Source organism: Dipodomys merriami, unplaced genomic scaffold (genome assembly GCF_024711535.1).
Source record: "Dipodomys merriami isolate MVZ:Mamm:240054 unplaced genomic scaffold, mDipMer1.0.p SCAF_4, whole genome shotgun sequence".
NCBI classification, from domain to species: domain Eukaryota; kingdom Metazoa; phylum Chordata; class Mammalia; order Rodentia; family Heteromyidae; genus Dipodomys; species Dipodomys merriami.
The window spans coordinates 78,500,106-78,515,490 of record NW_027205603.1 but is presented as its reverse complement, the minus strand read 5'-3'; the positions used below and the strand labels follow the sequence as shown (position 1 = coordinate 78,515,490).

General features: G+C 38.7%; 1 protein-coding gene across 9 annotated transcripts in view; it reads left to right on the top strand.

Annotated features, from left to right (window-relative positions):
* The window catches only part of Enpp2 (ectonucleotide pyrophosphatase/phosphodiesterase 2), a 106,235-nt gene that overhangs the window by 49,826 nt on the left and 41,024 nt on the right, over nt 1-15,385 (top strand). For all 9 annotated transcript variants that reach the window (XM_069991313.1, XM_069991319.1, XM_069991315.1 and 6 more), the window contains exons 9-11: nt 5,997-6,052; nt 11,584-11,649; nt 12,269-12,341. In XM_069991313.1, the coding sequence (XP_069847414.1) occupies nt 5,997-6,052; nt 11,584-11,649; nt 12,269-12,341 (195 nt within the window). The remainder of the gene's footprint in view (nt 1-5,996; nt 6,053-11,583; nt 11,650-12,268; nt 12,342-15,385) is intronic.

Below are 15,385 nucleotides of genomic sequence, written 5' to 3'. Positions count from 1 at the left end.
GGCCTAATCCAAAGCCTGGCGCAGTTAGGTGTGCCCGGGCTCTGCTGCACTTTCTTCTCAGGTGGACTTTACCTGTGCAGCCTCTAGGGTAGGCCATCCTTGGGAACAGCATTTCTCCCCCTCCCCTACCCCTTCTCTTCTTCCTTCTCCTTTTTGCCACACAAAAACTCTACCCCAGTCTTGTGTGTGCGTGTGTGTATGTATGTGCACGTGCATGCATGTGTGCAAGTGTGTGTATTTTCCAGATAGAATCTCATGCTTTTGTCCTGATGACCTAAAACCACCTCTCCAGTAGCTCAGATTACAGATGTGAAACATCACCCCTAGCCCAGGAGTCCATCTCCTGAGTCTTGGCAGTTCGATGGCCATCTTTCAGCAGCTTTGTTGTCACCTGCTCCTTACCATAACCACCTCCGTGATGTGTGTGCTGCACCCCTGCCTGGCCCTCACATCCGCAGCGTCTCCTGATTCTCAGGGACGACTTACTTCTTCTGCACATGCTCAGCTGCCACCAGCCTCTCTGGATTCTAGTTACCCTTGCTCTGTGATTTTGAAAGCAAAAGAAAAAAAATGGAAAAGAACTGCTAAGAGAGACTACAATCATATTTCTATTTAAAAAGTATGGTTTGCTTGTTCTTTTTCAAAGCTTCTTTTCTTGTCGTACAGTGGATTCCAATGAAGAAGTTTAATTTATTCCTGAAATCATAGCAAGAGGACACAATGTTATTCCCCTTTGTTCTGTTTTGAAATGTAATATTTAGGGCATCCGTGTTGAGAGTTGGGTCCCCAGATACAACAGAGCAATGACTGAATTTTGGGGATTAAAGGTGAAAAGCCTAACTCTGTTTTCTTAGATCCTTTGCTTTGCTTGGCTTTTTAAATAACCTGTGAGGAAATTTATCTTTGCATTCAAAAATCAGAGAGGCTAGAACTCTGATTTCTTTGAATGAAGAAGGAAACAGCAAGTCCTGCCTCTCTTCTCTGTCTTTTGTACAGTCCTAGAAAGCTGTTTTTACTTTCTTTCTTTCTTTTTTTTTTTTTTTTTGAGTAATGTTTTAGTGATTCCTTTTCTCTCTTCGGAATTATTATACACACGTACATATTCCTTTGCAGAATAAATACATATATATTGCAGAATATATACCACAAAAATATATACTTCAGAATATACATATACACACATATATAGGTATATATTATGCATATATTCTGCAAAGGATTCCTAAAGCAATGATAGAACTTAAGAACTTCAGTGTAAATCTTGAAGCATCTGTTAAACCTTGCTAGCTTCTTTTAACATTTTTAATGTTTTTGTTGGTGTTCATTTCAAGTGTTCTTGGTTATTTGTTTGTATTTTGTTCTTCTGACCATGCTTCTCGATCTTTTAGAATATAAGATCAGAATATGTCTCTACCAAGAAGTAAGGAGAATTTTCTTGCTCTTTTTCCCCCAATAAAGATACACAGACCTCCATCCCCTTCCACCCCTATCCCCTATCTTTTTTTTTTGTCAGTTGTGGGCTTGAACTTGGGGCTTGGCTGCTGTTCCTGAGCTCTTTTGCTCAAGACTAACGCTCTACCACTTTGAGCCACAGTGCTACTTCCAGTTTCCCATGAGACTTTCCTGCCCAGGCTGGCTTTGAACTGTGATCCTCAGATCTCAGCCTCCCGAATGCTAGGGTTACAGTGCCTGGCTTTCTTCCAACCTTTTTGAGATAGGGTCTTTCTAGTTATACCAGCATGGCCAGAACATATACTGTATGTAGCCCAGAATTGTCTTGAGCTCTTAATCCTCCCGCTTCTAAGTACTGAGACAGCAGTCATGTAATTCCAGTCCTCATTAGAAAGACACTTCTTGATCTTTACATTTTCTTTATCATTTACATTTTAGTTCTTATTTTCTGATGTTAATTCCCCAATGCATTTTTAGAAAGTACAGAAAGGTATAAAGAAGAAATTAGTTTTCTATCCGAATAAATGATTCATGCTGATAAAAATTGCAAGCTCTTTCCTATCACACAGTAGCGTATTGGATTGTTTAGTCAGGAGTATTCTTGGTTGGGAGGCCTGGGAGAGAAGGCGTACCATGAAAGTACAGAGGATAAACATGGGCTGCGGAGGGGCAGGCTTCAGGCCACAGCCAGCTGGTGACCAGTCTTGGTCATTAGCTTACCTTGGGCAGAAAGGGATAGGATTTAACCTTGCAGCTTTGGCCTGTTCCTCTCCTTCCCCCAGGATTCCAGTCCTTCTTGTATTTCCTTCATGATTCTGGGTGAGGTTCTATCAGAATCACTCTAGCACTCACTTTGCCACATTCTCTCTGAGTGTGCATCTGTTGAAACACTGCAGAGACCTCTTCTGGTCTTTATGTCCTGAGGGTACCTGAATTCAAAGCGGTTCCCGGGGATTCCTATTGTCCAGATGTTAACTTCAGCATGCATTTTGTAATACAGTTTTGGGAAATGTAGCATCATGAATTGATACATTTGTACTTTTTTTCATTTACAAAACCCCAGCTTATTCTCTTGTATGTGTGAATTATTACTTGATATAGTTTCCCTGGAAATAGCAAGGCATTAGCTTTTCTAAGAAGTTGTTTGGATATGAATATACTAAGCTGAGTTGGTGAAATTAAAGTAAGTATAAAAATAGATCCTGTATTACAAGAAAGTGTCTTCTATGGGAACTGTCTCTTTCCTTCCTTTCTTCGTTTCTTTCTTTCTTTCTTTCTTTCGTTTCCTCCCTCACTTCCTCCATTCCTCCCTTTCTTCATTCTTTCATTCATTCCTCCCTCCCTCCCCCCTCTCTCTGTCTTTCTTTCTTTCTTTTTTGGTTTTTTTTTTTTTTTTTTTTTGGATCCGGTTGTGGGGCCTGAACTCTGGGTCTGGGCACTGTCCCTCAGCTCTTCAGCTTAAGGCTAGCACTCTACCACTTGAGCCACAGCGCCACTTCCGGCTTTTTTTTTTCCTGCTTATGTGGTGCTGAGGAATCGAACCCAGGGCCTCAAGCATGCAAGGCAAGTGCTCTACCACTGAGCCACCTTCCCAGCCCTTTCTTTCTTCCTTCCTTCCTTCCTTCCTTCCTTCCTTTCTTTCTTTCTTTCTTTCTTTCTTTCTTTCTTTCTTTCTTTCTTTCTTTCTTTCTTTCTCTCTTTCTTTCTTTCTTTCTTTCTTTCTTTCTTTCTTTCTTTCTTTCTTTCTTTCTTTCTTTCTTTCCCTCCCTCCCTTCCTCTCTCCCTTCCTTCCTTCCTCTCTCCCTCCCTCCCTCCCTCCCTTCCTTCCTCTTTCTTTCTCATTCTCTCTATTCCTTTCTCATTCTCTCTCCCTCCCTTCCTTCCTTCCTCCCTCCCTTCCTTCCTTCCTCCCTCCCTTCCTTCCTCTCTCCCTCCCTCCCTCCTTCCCTCCCTTCCTTCCTTCCTTCCTTCCTTCCTTCCTTCCTTCCTTCCTTTCTTTCTTTCTTTCTTTCTTTCTTTCTTTCTTTCTTTCTTTCTTTCTTTCTTTCTTTCTTTCTTTCTTTCTTTCTTTCTTTCTTCTGAGACAGCTGTAGGATGATCAGCACATAATTTCAGCTCATCTCCCTGGGTATGCAAGAATAAACACTGGTTAGGGCATGTCAGACTTTGTTCATAAAGTAGAAGGATGATCTGGATTGAACCAGTGAGAGGCACTTGGAGCAGTCTAAGGTCCTTGTCTCTATGTCTAAGTCCCAGAGAACTACAGGTCTGGATCCAACCGTAGCCATGAATGTGAGGTGAAGGTGTCACCACTCTTTGGTTCATGAAATCCACCAGTGCTCAGAGCCCCACGATCTGAGAGGTGATATGTGTTAACTCCACCCCTGTCTCATCTGCCAACTGCAGAAGCTGTGGTATATTTAGGGGAGGGGATTTCTAGGTGTCCTAAGGGGGTCAGGAATCTTTTTAGAGATTTGCAACCCAGGCATACATCTTTGAAATCATGGCTAGGCTCCCAAGATCCTGGATTCCCCACTTCTCCAAATTATGTATTTCCACCAAAAAGAAAAATTTTCACCGGAGTTATAAAATATTCCTGAAGACTGGATGCCATGAAACCAGAAACAAACAGGCGACAATTCCCATATTATTTTGCTTTGGTGTGGTAGCAAACAACAGTTCTCTCTCATTTGCATTTACAGTATTTCCTTCCTTTAAGTGAAAGAGAATTCTTATAGGCTTCTATTCAGTGTGACAATTGTTACTCTAAGCTTTGTGTGTGTGTGTGCACACGCGTGCACACATGCAAGTGCACATTCTCATGTGCAGATACTGGGGTTTGAACTCAGGGCCTGGGTGCTGAGCTTTTTTGTGTGTGTTAAATGTTAACTTAAAAAATTGTTATTTAAGGTGATGTACAGAGGGGCTACATAAGTCAGTTAAAGAGTTCATTTCTTTTTGAACAATGTCACTCCTTCCCTTGTTCTCTCTCATTTTTTTCCATTCCCACCCTACCCACAAGTTCTATAGTTCATTTTCAACACAGTGTCTAGTGAGTACCATGGCTGCATTAGTTCACCCTTTGTCCCACCATTTCTGTGCCCCTCCTTACCTTCTCAAAAACAGCAACAAAGAAAATAAAAAAGCCCTCTTGTTTCCATTTCCTGGAGTTCATTTTGATAAATATTATTTTATATGATCAGATCCAAATAGCTATTGCACCTTTGTGATCCTCTTCTAAGACTATCTTCCCTTGGTCTTACTCTGTGTGAATGCCTGACATGTTTTGCTACTTGAGCTACTCAGGCTTTTTTTTTTTGGTGGTTAATTGGAGCTAAGAGTTTCATGGACTTTCCTACCCAGGCTGGCTTCAAACCTCCATCCTCAGAACTCAGCCTCCTGAGTAGTTAAGATTATAGGCATGAGCCACTAATGCCCAACCTCGTAGGTTGTTCCCAGGATAACTAGATTCCACTTATTTCCATTGTTGTTTAACAATAAAGACTGAAATTGACTGAAATTTATATTTACCAAATGCCACAACACTTTAAAGTTTTTACACTCTAAACAGTCATTCATTAATCTGTAGATGAATCTTATGGATTAGAACATATTTATTCATATTTTAAAGGAAATTGAACCCCAGAGAGTTAAGCATAAAGATTTGTTTAAAAAAGTAGGGGGAGGTTGGAGGAGGGATTAGGAAAGATTACAGAGGGGGTGAATTTGATCAAAGTACATTACATGCATGTGGAAACACTACAATGAAGAGCCTTTGTATAGTTAATTATGCTAATTAGGAAAAGAAACTTGATAGAACCCCTTTTGGTTGTGACAGAAGCCAGGTTTAAATCCAGCCTGACTGGTAGCAGAGGCTGGATTCTGAACTCCTACATCTTTTGTCTCTCATTGATGCAGAAACTATAAATAATATTTTAAAAAGCCCTCATGAAAAGTGAGTTCACCTAACTTCCCCTAGAAACTTTCCCCTAAAATCTTGTTTACAAAAAAAAAAAAGAAAAAAAGCTACCTAAAAGATCCAGATTAAAAATTTGCCTTTTCTTCTCTTCTTCCTATACATCTAGTTTTAGGCAAACAAGAAAAGCTAGGTCCTAAGATTCTGACATCTGGGTGCAAATTGGGTCTCTCCTCTGTGAGCCTTTAGCAAGAGAGGAAACATATGGTCTCTTTCTGAATCCTTTGATGAGCAAAACCCTGCCACATGAGTGAAATGTTCAAAGCAGTTATCAGAAAATTCAGGTACAGAAGAGACTTAGAGATGAAATATAAGTTTTAAAACAAAATGTCACTAGAACCATAGCAGAGATTTTGAGAGCTTTAACAGAGAATGTATTGAATAACATTCATGGAAATAGTGATTCTGACTTCCAGATGTGAGAAAAAAAATGGTTGCAAATAATGTGAAATTTATGGTGCGGTGTGAGTAGAGTATAAAATATCAGATCTAATATAGTTTAAAACCTCCCCCCTTCTTTAACCAAAACTCAGAACACATTATAAGCTTCTTATATTTTCCTTATTAGCTATGGATTACAGCCACCAAGCAAGGGGTGAGAGCTGGAACATTCTTTTGGTCTGTGTAAGTCATTTTTGTTTTGTCAATGTTTATAAAATTACAGTTTTGATTCAATGTATGAAACATCACTTCAGTATGTAAAAATATCAAACTTTAGAGTGTTTGCTGATTCTTAATAACTTTCTGGGTATTTTTCTGAGGCCATTTCTCTGTCCATCCTCTCATTTCTCTCTGTCTCTCTTTGTCTTTTCTCTGTCTCTCTCTCTCTCCTTTTTATTTTACTTGTTAAATGAAGGTTTTCTTTTCTTCTATCACCCTTTACTCTCACCCTTCCTCTTTATGGGATTTTTGTTAACTTGCTATCTTGGGAATGTATATTTCTTTAAGATATTTTAATGTTGTAGCTTGGATGATCATTTTCTATCAACACATTACAACATGCCATCTTTATTTTGGTTCACAGATTTAAAAATCAAGTGTGGTTTCAGGTATCTGGGGAGCAGATGGAGTGGTCTAGAGGTTGGAAGTTCCAGACAGGAGATCTGGGTGGGGAAGCTTCTGTTTGTCCCCCCCGCCCCATGTTCCCACCAAACAACCACGACTTCCATAATAGCAAGGGACCATTTCTTACTTCTATAGGAGTGATAGGGGATTAGTAGTCACAATTTGAATTTTTACCTTTGTAGAAGTGATAGGAGCTTTGTAGTCAAAGTTTATAAGGCTTAATAAAATTGTTAATATAATTGTCAATAAAATGGTTAACACAATGATTCTTTTTAAGGCTCCTTAGTAAAGAAAGGAATATGTTTTACCTTTCATGGAGATATTTATTCCCACCAAGATGTTCTTTCCATCCTTTTCTTTTTTAACTACCTAAAGCTGTTTCCCTGTTCACCTTTTATACTTTAACAAACATCTGACTATTCTCTAATGGCAGTGTGCTTAGAGCAATCACAGGTTCAGATTAATCCAGAATGGAACCATCTATATTCTCCAAATTTAGAAACAAAGGTAGCTTTTTTCAGATTTGAAGGGCTAAATTGAAATTGGTTGGATGATTTGAAGCTAAGACAGAGTATGCCTTTAACAGTATTTTTTTAAAAAGAGGTTTCTGAGTTGAGAAATAAGCAAGGATATGTTAGAAATGACACTGCTTAATGTAGGCAGTGTGCTGATTTACTAATTTAATCTTACACATTGCCTTTTAACCCTTGAGGGTCACCAATGCTTATATAGAAGGGATTTTTTTTTTGGCCCTCACAACTCATTTTTTTTTTCTGGCAGAATGGAGAGGAGCCAACAGCATAATTAATACTTAGTCCTCACCCTACCCCCTGAAACTGCTGCAAGGCTTCCTTGAAAAGGCCCTAGTGTTCTGGTTTCAAATGACAATTTTCTCCACCCATTTGAATCCCCTTATAAGAAGCTGGCTTTGTGTGCTCCAAAGATGTCAGGAGTTTTGCTTTGCTTCTCAGACTATTATCTCTATATTCTGGAAGTGACTTGTATTCATTTAATTTCTTTCCTCTGTCCCCTCTTGGAACTTTTTATAACTTAAAAAAATGTGTAATCATACTTCCAGTTGGCTAAGAACATCCATGCCTAGGAAATCTACAGAGTAAATTCTAGAAAAAAATTGAAATTTAAAACTAGATCCAAACTCTAGTCTTATATTTTGCAGACCACCATTTTTAGTGTGGTTTTAGATGGCAAGCAAGAATTATATTCTTGTTTTTAAATGACAGTACTTTATTCCAGTCATTTTTAGTGGATGCTCTATAACTTTCTTTACCTGAATTACCCTCAGTTCATATTCAAAGGCTGTGATGCTCAGCTATGAGTGTTTAGATTCAATCTAGTCTGGGTCTGCTGCTCATGAGAGTACTGACCTTGGAAAAGTGATTTAATAACTCGACAAACCAATGACCTCATTGCAGTACCTTCATCAAAGAGTATTGTAAAACAGAGTAAGTTATTATTTGTTTATTATGGGTATTGATTTTTAAATTATTTATAATTTATTATTTAATATGCTCATTAGGGCACTTGGTACACAGAGAACAGCCAAATCATGGTATTTTTTAAAATTTACATTTCTTTCAACATTGACTAAAGAATGTCTATATATCCTAAGGAAATTTGTTCCCTGTTGTTACTAAATACTTTACCTAGTTCTTCTTTTCCCCCTTTTTCTGAGGACATCTTGATAAGTTTCACATCAGTCAGGTGGTAGACATAGTGATGTGCACTGATTTTTTTATTTTTTATTTTTTAGCCTGCACCCTGCCTTCCTTGGGTCAAATTTATTTGTGTTGTCTCTAAATAGTATCCGAAGCATTTATGTCTAATGTGCATGTCATTTTAATCTGTGAGATTACTTCATGAAGGTACTTAGGATTCCTAGGAATCTTATTGACTACCTTTTCCAACTCCTCATTTCAAAGATTAGAAAACTAAGACCCTGAGTAGTTTAAAAGTGTTTAAGGGTTCATAGCTAGGGGGACACTCAGACCTCCTCTGCATCTTATTACAAACTACACACACACACACACACACACACACACACACACACACACACACACACACTCCACCTCTGCCCACCACCTGCTTATTGTCCACAAGAAGAGGAGAGATATTTCCACATCAGAGTCCTTTTGGTGAAAGTATCTCAAATCTTGTATTTGTGTTTACAAACATACTTGGAATGCAAACACCTACATAAATGGATCATCTTTGTCGGTCTATAAATCTTGCACATGATGGTAAAAGCGAACATTTTTCTAAACTCCTTCTATGTACAAGGTACCATAGTAAGCACTTTACATGTACAATCTCTCTTTAATTTTTGCAACAGTCTTATGAGTAGGTGCCATTATTATCATTTTGCAGAGGCACAAAATGGGAGACTTGTCAAAGTCTCACTATCAACACCATCTTCAGGACCCAGAATTGATACCCAAGCATCTTGCCTCTGAGCTGGTGTCTTTAATTCTCTATTAAGTATTCTGTTCATCAAGGGTGTTAAAGGAAGGGCATTTTGACCTAGAGACAAATTTTGTTAGTTTGTATTTTTCCATTAGCATTAGGAGTGGGTTCATCAGAGTCCATACTTGAGGCTTAACAAAACCTATCAGCAGCTTTCAAGTAGATAGAGATATAAGGTTAAAATGAAAAGGCTACAGCATTGTTGGGTTTTTATAAGTTAGGAAAGAATTCAAGATATGCAATTCTAATTATTGTATTCAGATAGAAAGGAATTTCTAAGGCTGGAGAATTAAATTCCAGAAGCAATTAATCTGGCTTTGGTAGGCCTATTCCTAATTCAATAATAGGATATAATAAACAGAGTCATGTTTATTCAGTAACAGTGGAATAAGTCTTCATCAGTACTCACTTCATGGTGAACATGACGCTGTGGTCTTATATTACAGCTCTAGGTGGGAAGGATGCAATGAGAAATCTGCAAGGAGAAAGAGATGGAGCTGGCGTGAGGAGTGGGGTGGAGACGGAGCTTCTGCCAGCTCTAGCTGTATACCACAGCTCCGAGGACTTAGCGGTCTTCTAGCTCTCTTATGTCTAGCAAGAGTAAAGCTATAAAGAGCTCACCCAGTGTCCCACAACGATCCTTCTTTACCATCATCAAGCTTGTGTTTGAATTCATTCTAAACTTGTCTGTAATGTCTGATCTTGTGTGGGAGAGCAGAAAAGCATCTTGTGGTTTGTTTTTTTTTAAAGAAAGAGTGAACAAAATAGCATAATGAAACCCACCAAAAACTTTTTTTAAAAAAGAGGAAGGAAGGAAGTGGCGCTGTAGCTCAAGTGGTAGAGAGCTCGCCTTGAGCTGAAGAGCTGAGGGACAGCGCCCAGGCCCAGAGTTCAAGCCCCATGACCGACAAAAAAAATAATAATAATAAAAAAAAGAGGAAGGAAGAGTAAGAAACGTTAAGAAGATTATACTGTTTGGAGAGGCTATATTAGTTAAGCAATATTCACCAGTTTGGTTTAGTATAGAATAGTTCAGTCCTGGGAAGATTTTTCTTTTTTTTAATCAGTCGTGGGGCTTGAACTCTGGGCCTGGGCGCTACCCCTCAGCTCTTCAGCTCAAGGCAAGCGCTCTACTACTTGAGCCACATCGCCACTTTCAGTTTTCTAGTGGTTTATTGGAGATATTAGGGAGTTTCCTGCCCAGGCTGGCTTTGAACTGAGATCCTCAGATCTCAGCCTCCTGAGTAGCTAGGATTACAGGCGTGAGCCACCGGTGCCTGACCAAGATTTTTTTTAATTTTAATTTTTTGCCAGTCCTGTGGCTTGAACTCAGGGTCTGGGCACTATCCCTCGGCTTCTTTTGCTGAAGGCTTACTTTCTACCCCTTGAGCCACAATGCCTCTTCTGGCTTTTTCTGCTTCTGGGGAACTGAGGAATCGAACCCAGGGCTTCATGCCTGCTAGGCAAGCACTTGACCACTAAGCCACATTCCCAGCCCTGGAAAGTTTTTTTATTAGATAAATTTTGACTTAGTCATTTGTGCTGTGAAAGCATCATCACATTCAAGAGGACAAACCTATCCATCGCATTTATTCATTCATTCATTTTTCTGGAATACATTTAATCCACGTACAAGATATACATGTTTTAAATATTGTCATGAAGCCCCTATGTACAATTAATGTATGCTAATAGAAAACAAAAAACATAAAATTTCCCACCAGTATAATATTGCTTGCCCTGGAGTATCCTAATGTCAATCAACCCAGGATGCAGTACTGTTATGGTAGTGCCCGTGCCAGGCTTAGGGTAATTATATTCCAACTGAGGAATGAGAATTGAACACAAAAGTCATTGTAGAGGAAGATTATACCCTTTTTTTCAGTCTCATAATTACACGTGCCCATTCTTGATAGATTTTTATAGAGCTAGAAGAGAATTTCAAGAATACCTTCTTAAACTCATTATTTTATAGAGGAGGAACTTAAAGATTAAGGTTAGATAATTTTTTTTTAAAGTCATGGGTATTTGGAGGTAGAATAATATGATCTTTATGGCTTTTAATAAAATGAGGTATTTTTTTAAGTACTAGTCAGTGTACACGCCCCTTATTTGACTAATTTTATTTTGTCTTTGCCACCGAGCCAGGTGGTGTACTTTTACTGTTCTCTTTATTATACTGATAAGGGAACTGAAGGAGGTCAAGGTTTAGAGGTTAACAGACATGACACTGCCAACAAGAGGTAGATTGAAGATGGATGTTCTGTTGTGTCTTCTACACAGCCATTGGCAGACCCACAAAACCACAGCCATTCTGAAGTCAGGATCCCTTCTGCTTATAGTGGCGTCTCTGATCAACAAGCACCGGTTCCTTATTTTGACCATGAATCAGAATTTCCAGTCTAGTTTTCTCTGGAAGGAGTTGAGCAATCTCCTATATTGCAAATGCAAATAGAAGAATTCCAAAGGAGGTTTTTTACTACAATGAAATGAAAACAGATGGTGGTAAATAAAGAGCATTTGGCCAGGGAGCAAAAAGCAAAACTCGTCAAGCCTGAGTTTGTGGAAATGCAACCTAATAACATGCTTTGCTTGTTGTGACCCTACAGTTCCATCCCTCACGAGCGGAGAATATTAACCATCCTGCAGTGGCTGACGCTGCCAGACAATGAGAGGTATTTGTTCTCTCTTCTTTCTTCAGTATATTTCCACCATAGGTTAGAGTTGGGTGAAAAGTTAAATGGACTGTAAAATAGAAGCACAGCCAAGGTTTGGTGTTATGAAAAGTTTTGTGGTTATTAGTCTTAAGCATTGTTTCCCTAAGAAGGCTTTGGTTATTGTGAACCATTTAATTGCATGGATTACTACAACTGGTAATCCTGGCCACTGCAGAAGAGCTGAAGAGACTTTCTGGCTTTAATAAATGAACGATCAGCATTTCAAGGATTGGAGAGCATTACAACTCACTTTTCACCTGAATAAAGATAGTTCTTTCAGGCTGCAGATTTTATGGCCCAGACAAACTATCCCTAGGCTCTGTTGCCTTGAAAAATCAAAAGTCTGAATACATTTTTAAATTTCCTTTTGTGACTTTTGATTCCAGGAAGGGGTACAGGAAGAGTAGAGGTAGTAGACAGAAGGAATGGGCATGGAAAAAGAGAAACTTTCCATGGTAATACCAACAGATGGGAGATTAACTAAACTTGAGGGATTCTTTTTAATGTGTAGGGATATTTGATATTTTTTTGTTACATGTGGTCTGGTGAGATTCTGAACCTGCCAATTTCTCCATAGGCCTTCAGTCTATGCTTTCTATTCTGAGCAACCGGATTTCTCTGGACACAAATATGGTCCCTTTGGCCCTGAGGTTAGTGATTTATCATCTGTCTGAGGAGAACCTGTGTACCGGGGGACTAACTGATCTGATCTTATTTCAGGATCTGTACGAAGTCTTTGAGAATGTTTGTATCTACGAGGTTTACACACAGTCTAATAATTATAAAACTAAAAATATATGTAAAAATGGTAAAGGTACTTGTTTCTCTTACAGGAACTCCATCTCAGTTTGCTTTGATAAGCAAAACATAGCCTAAATTTGGGATCAATTCAGGGGAGAAAGGGGAGCATGGCAGCCTTGCCGCCATCTGTCCTGAGGTGAAGGATTCAGAGAGGGTGGCTTTGGCCATCAGCTAAAAGCAATCTCCAGATGAAACCTTCAGTACCAGAGTATAAACTCAGCATCAGCCCCCTTAAAAGGATGATGCAGTTTGGAGAGATAGATTAGTTAAGCAGTAGTCGTCTCTTTGGTTTGGTAAATTTTGATTTAGTCACTTAGCCTCTGAAAGCATTATCACATTCAAGAGCATGAGTCTATCTATCACATACATTCATTCATTTTCTGTGCAGTGCTGGGGCCTGAACTTAGGGCCTTGTACTCTTACTTGGCATTTTGGTGCTCTACTACTAGAACCACATCTCTGCTTCCCCTTGATGCTTATTAATTGGAGATAAAAATCTCACTGACTTTCCTTCCCAGACTGACTTCTAATCTCAATCCTCAGATCTCAGTCTCCTGAGTAGCTAGGATTACAGGCTTGAGCCACCAGCACTTGCCTTATCTGTCACTTCTAAAAGTAAAAATAAATCTGTGATTGAGAGAAACATATACTTGGATGAATCCTCTTTGCAGGGCTGTATGACATATTTCTTTTTATTATATGCTCAGCATCATAGTAGAAGACAATCTGTTCGTAAGGTAGGAGCGAGTATAACTTCATACTCAGAAGATGGGGAAGTAATGGCTGTATTTCATTATGTTTGTCTTTCATCTTGGATGGAAATCTTCCCAGCATTTCAACATAGATCCTTTTAAAATATGATGAAGCCTACCAGTCTTAACTTCTAATTTTAAAAAGTTTTTTCACTTTTCTTCCATGACAGGGATAGTGGGGTCTATATTAATAAAATAAGATCTTGATTTCAGCTGAGAAATTATTTTAAAAAAATCTCTTTCCTGATGGATGCTGTCTCTAATTCTCCAATAACCTATGCTAACAATGTTGCCTGAACTCTCCTTTAGCAGAAGGATGAGTTACACACGTTGATAAACGTATCTAGGTATAACTATTTTTGGCTAAATTTTAGCATGTCTAAACAAAGACAATAGATGGGATGGATTCATAAGGATTTCTGAATGCTTTAACATTTAATTCGGTGGTTGGTGATTTTTTTAAGTACCCCAAACCAATAGATATGTGAAACCATTCTTAGTTTGTCTTAAATCACTGAGGTCCTATAAATCCAAGGCTCTTTTCCTCTCCCTTTGATGTTTAACCAGGGTTGCATGATTATGAAACACCAATGATAAAACAAGATAAACATCTGCACACAAGAAACACAAATCTTATTTTGCCAGGAAGAAAACCAAAGCAAGAATGGCTGTTTTATCTTTAGGATGACTTTCTTTGAGATTAATCTTTTAAAGTGAACAAAAGGAACCACATTTTATTAAAATGTAAAAAAAAAAAAAAGATCCCCACAGAACACCTAAAGCAGTTCCATGTGCTCTTTGTAAAAGCTCAACTTTGCTAGAATAATAGCTCTTAAGAGATCCTGAGGGGAGACAGAAAAGAAATTGGTATTGGCTTTAGCTATTTTTTTTTAAACTAAAGGCTGGGTGCTGTTTCAGATGCATTGTACGCATAAACTGACACGTTGACTTGAAACCCCTTAGCACAACTACATAAAGATAATGATAACAAAACAATAACAAAACTAAAGACTGACACTTGAAAAACTGTGGGGCTGCGCTAGCTGCTCAGAACTTCTGATCCCCAGATGACAGTCCTTCCAATAAAAACATTTAACCCTCCTTCAGCCCAGAGAATAAGCGAAGTGGTCCATGAAGAACTATGCTCAAATCACATACAGCATTTTGTTTTCTTTCTGACCAAAGTTGGCTTTTAACAACACAGATGAGGTATAATTTGCCTTATACCTTAAGTTATAGGGCTTCATAATAACCGTTTTTTTTAAATCAAGAGCATTTCTAGATTAGCTATTGAAAGTCTATGTATATGTTATAATTAAGAAACCATGTTTTAAATAAATACTATACAATGAATAAATGAAGTACAATACAGAGTGCTTTAATGAGTTGTTATACCAGTTTCTATGTTCTGGGATGCTCACTTACTAAAAGTACTTTTGAATTAAAGGTTGAAATTTCTAGGTTTTATGTTATGTTCTTTTTTGTTGCTGTTGTTGGCTGTTGGGCTTGAACTCAGGGCTTAGAGACTGTCTCTGAGCCTCTTTGTGCTCAAGGCTAGCACTCTGCTACTTGAGCCACAATGCCACTTCTGGTTTTTGAGATAATTGGAGAAAAGAGTCTCCCAGAGACTCGTTGCCTGGGCTGGCTTCAAACTGGGAGCCTCAGATCTCAGTCTCCTGAGTAGCTAGGATTACAGGCGTGAGCCACCAGCACCCGGTCTTTTATGTTCTTTTTAGTACTAATACTTCTTGCAACAGGAATTTTGTCATATAACTAGCATGTAAATACTCTGAATTCATTTTCTTCTTGTAAAGGAAGGGATAGCTTCAGATTTCAACTAGTTCTCATCCTGATCTAGAGAACTTTTTTTACCCTAAAATCAAACCAAATGAAATAGTTTACTTTTTCTTTTTAAAATATAGGTGTGTGGCCATCCTGGGGCCTGGGCACTGTTACTGAGCTTCTTTTGCTCAAAGCTAGCACTCTACCACTTGATCCAAAGCTCCACTTCCAACATTTTTGATAGTTAATTGGAGATAAGCATTTCATGGACTTTCCTGCCTGGACTGGCTTTGAACCATGATCCTCAGATCTCAGCCTCCTGAGTAACTAGGATTACAAGTTGAGCCGCCAGTGCCCAG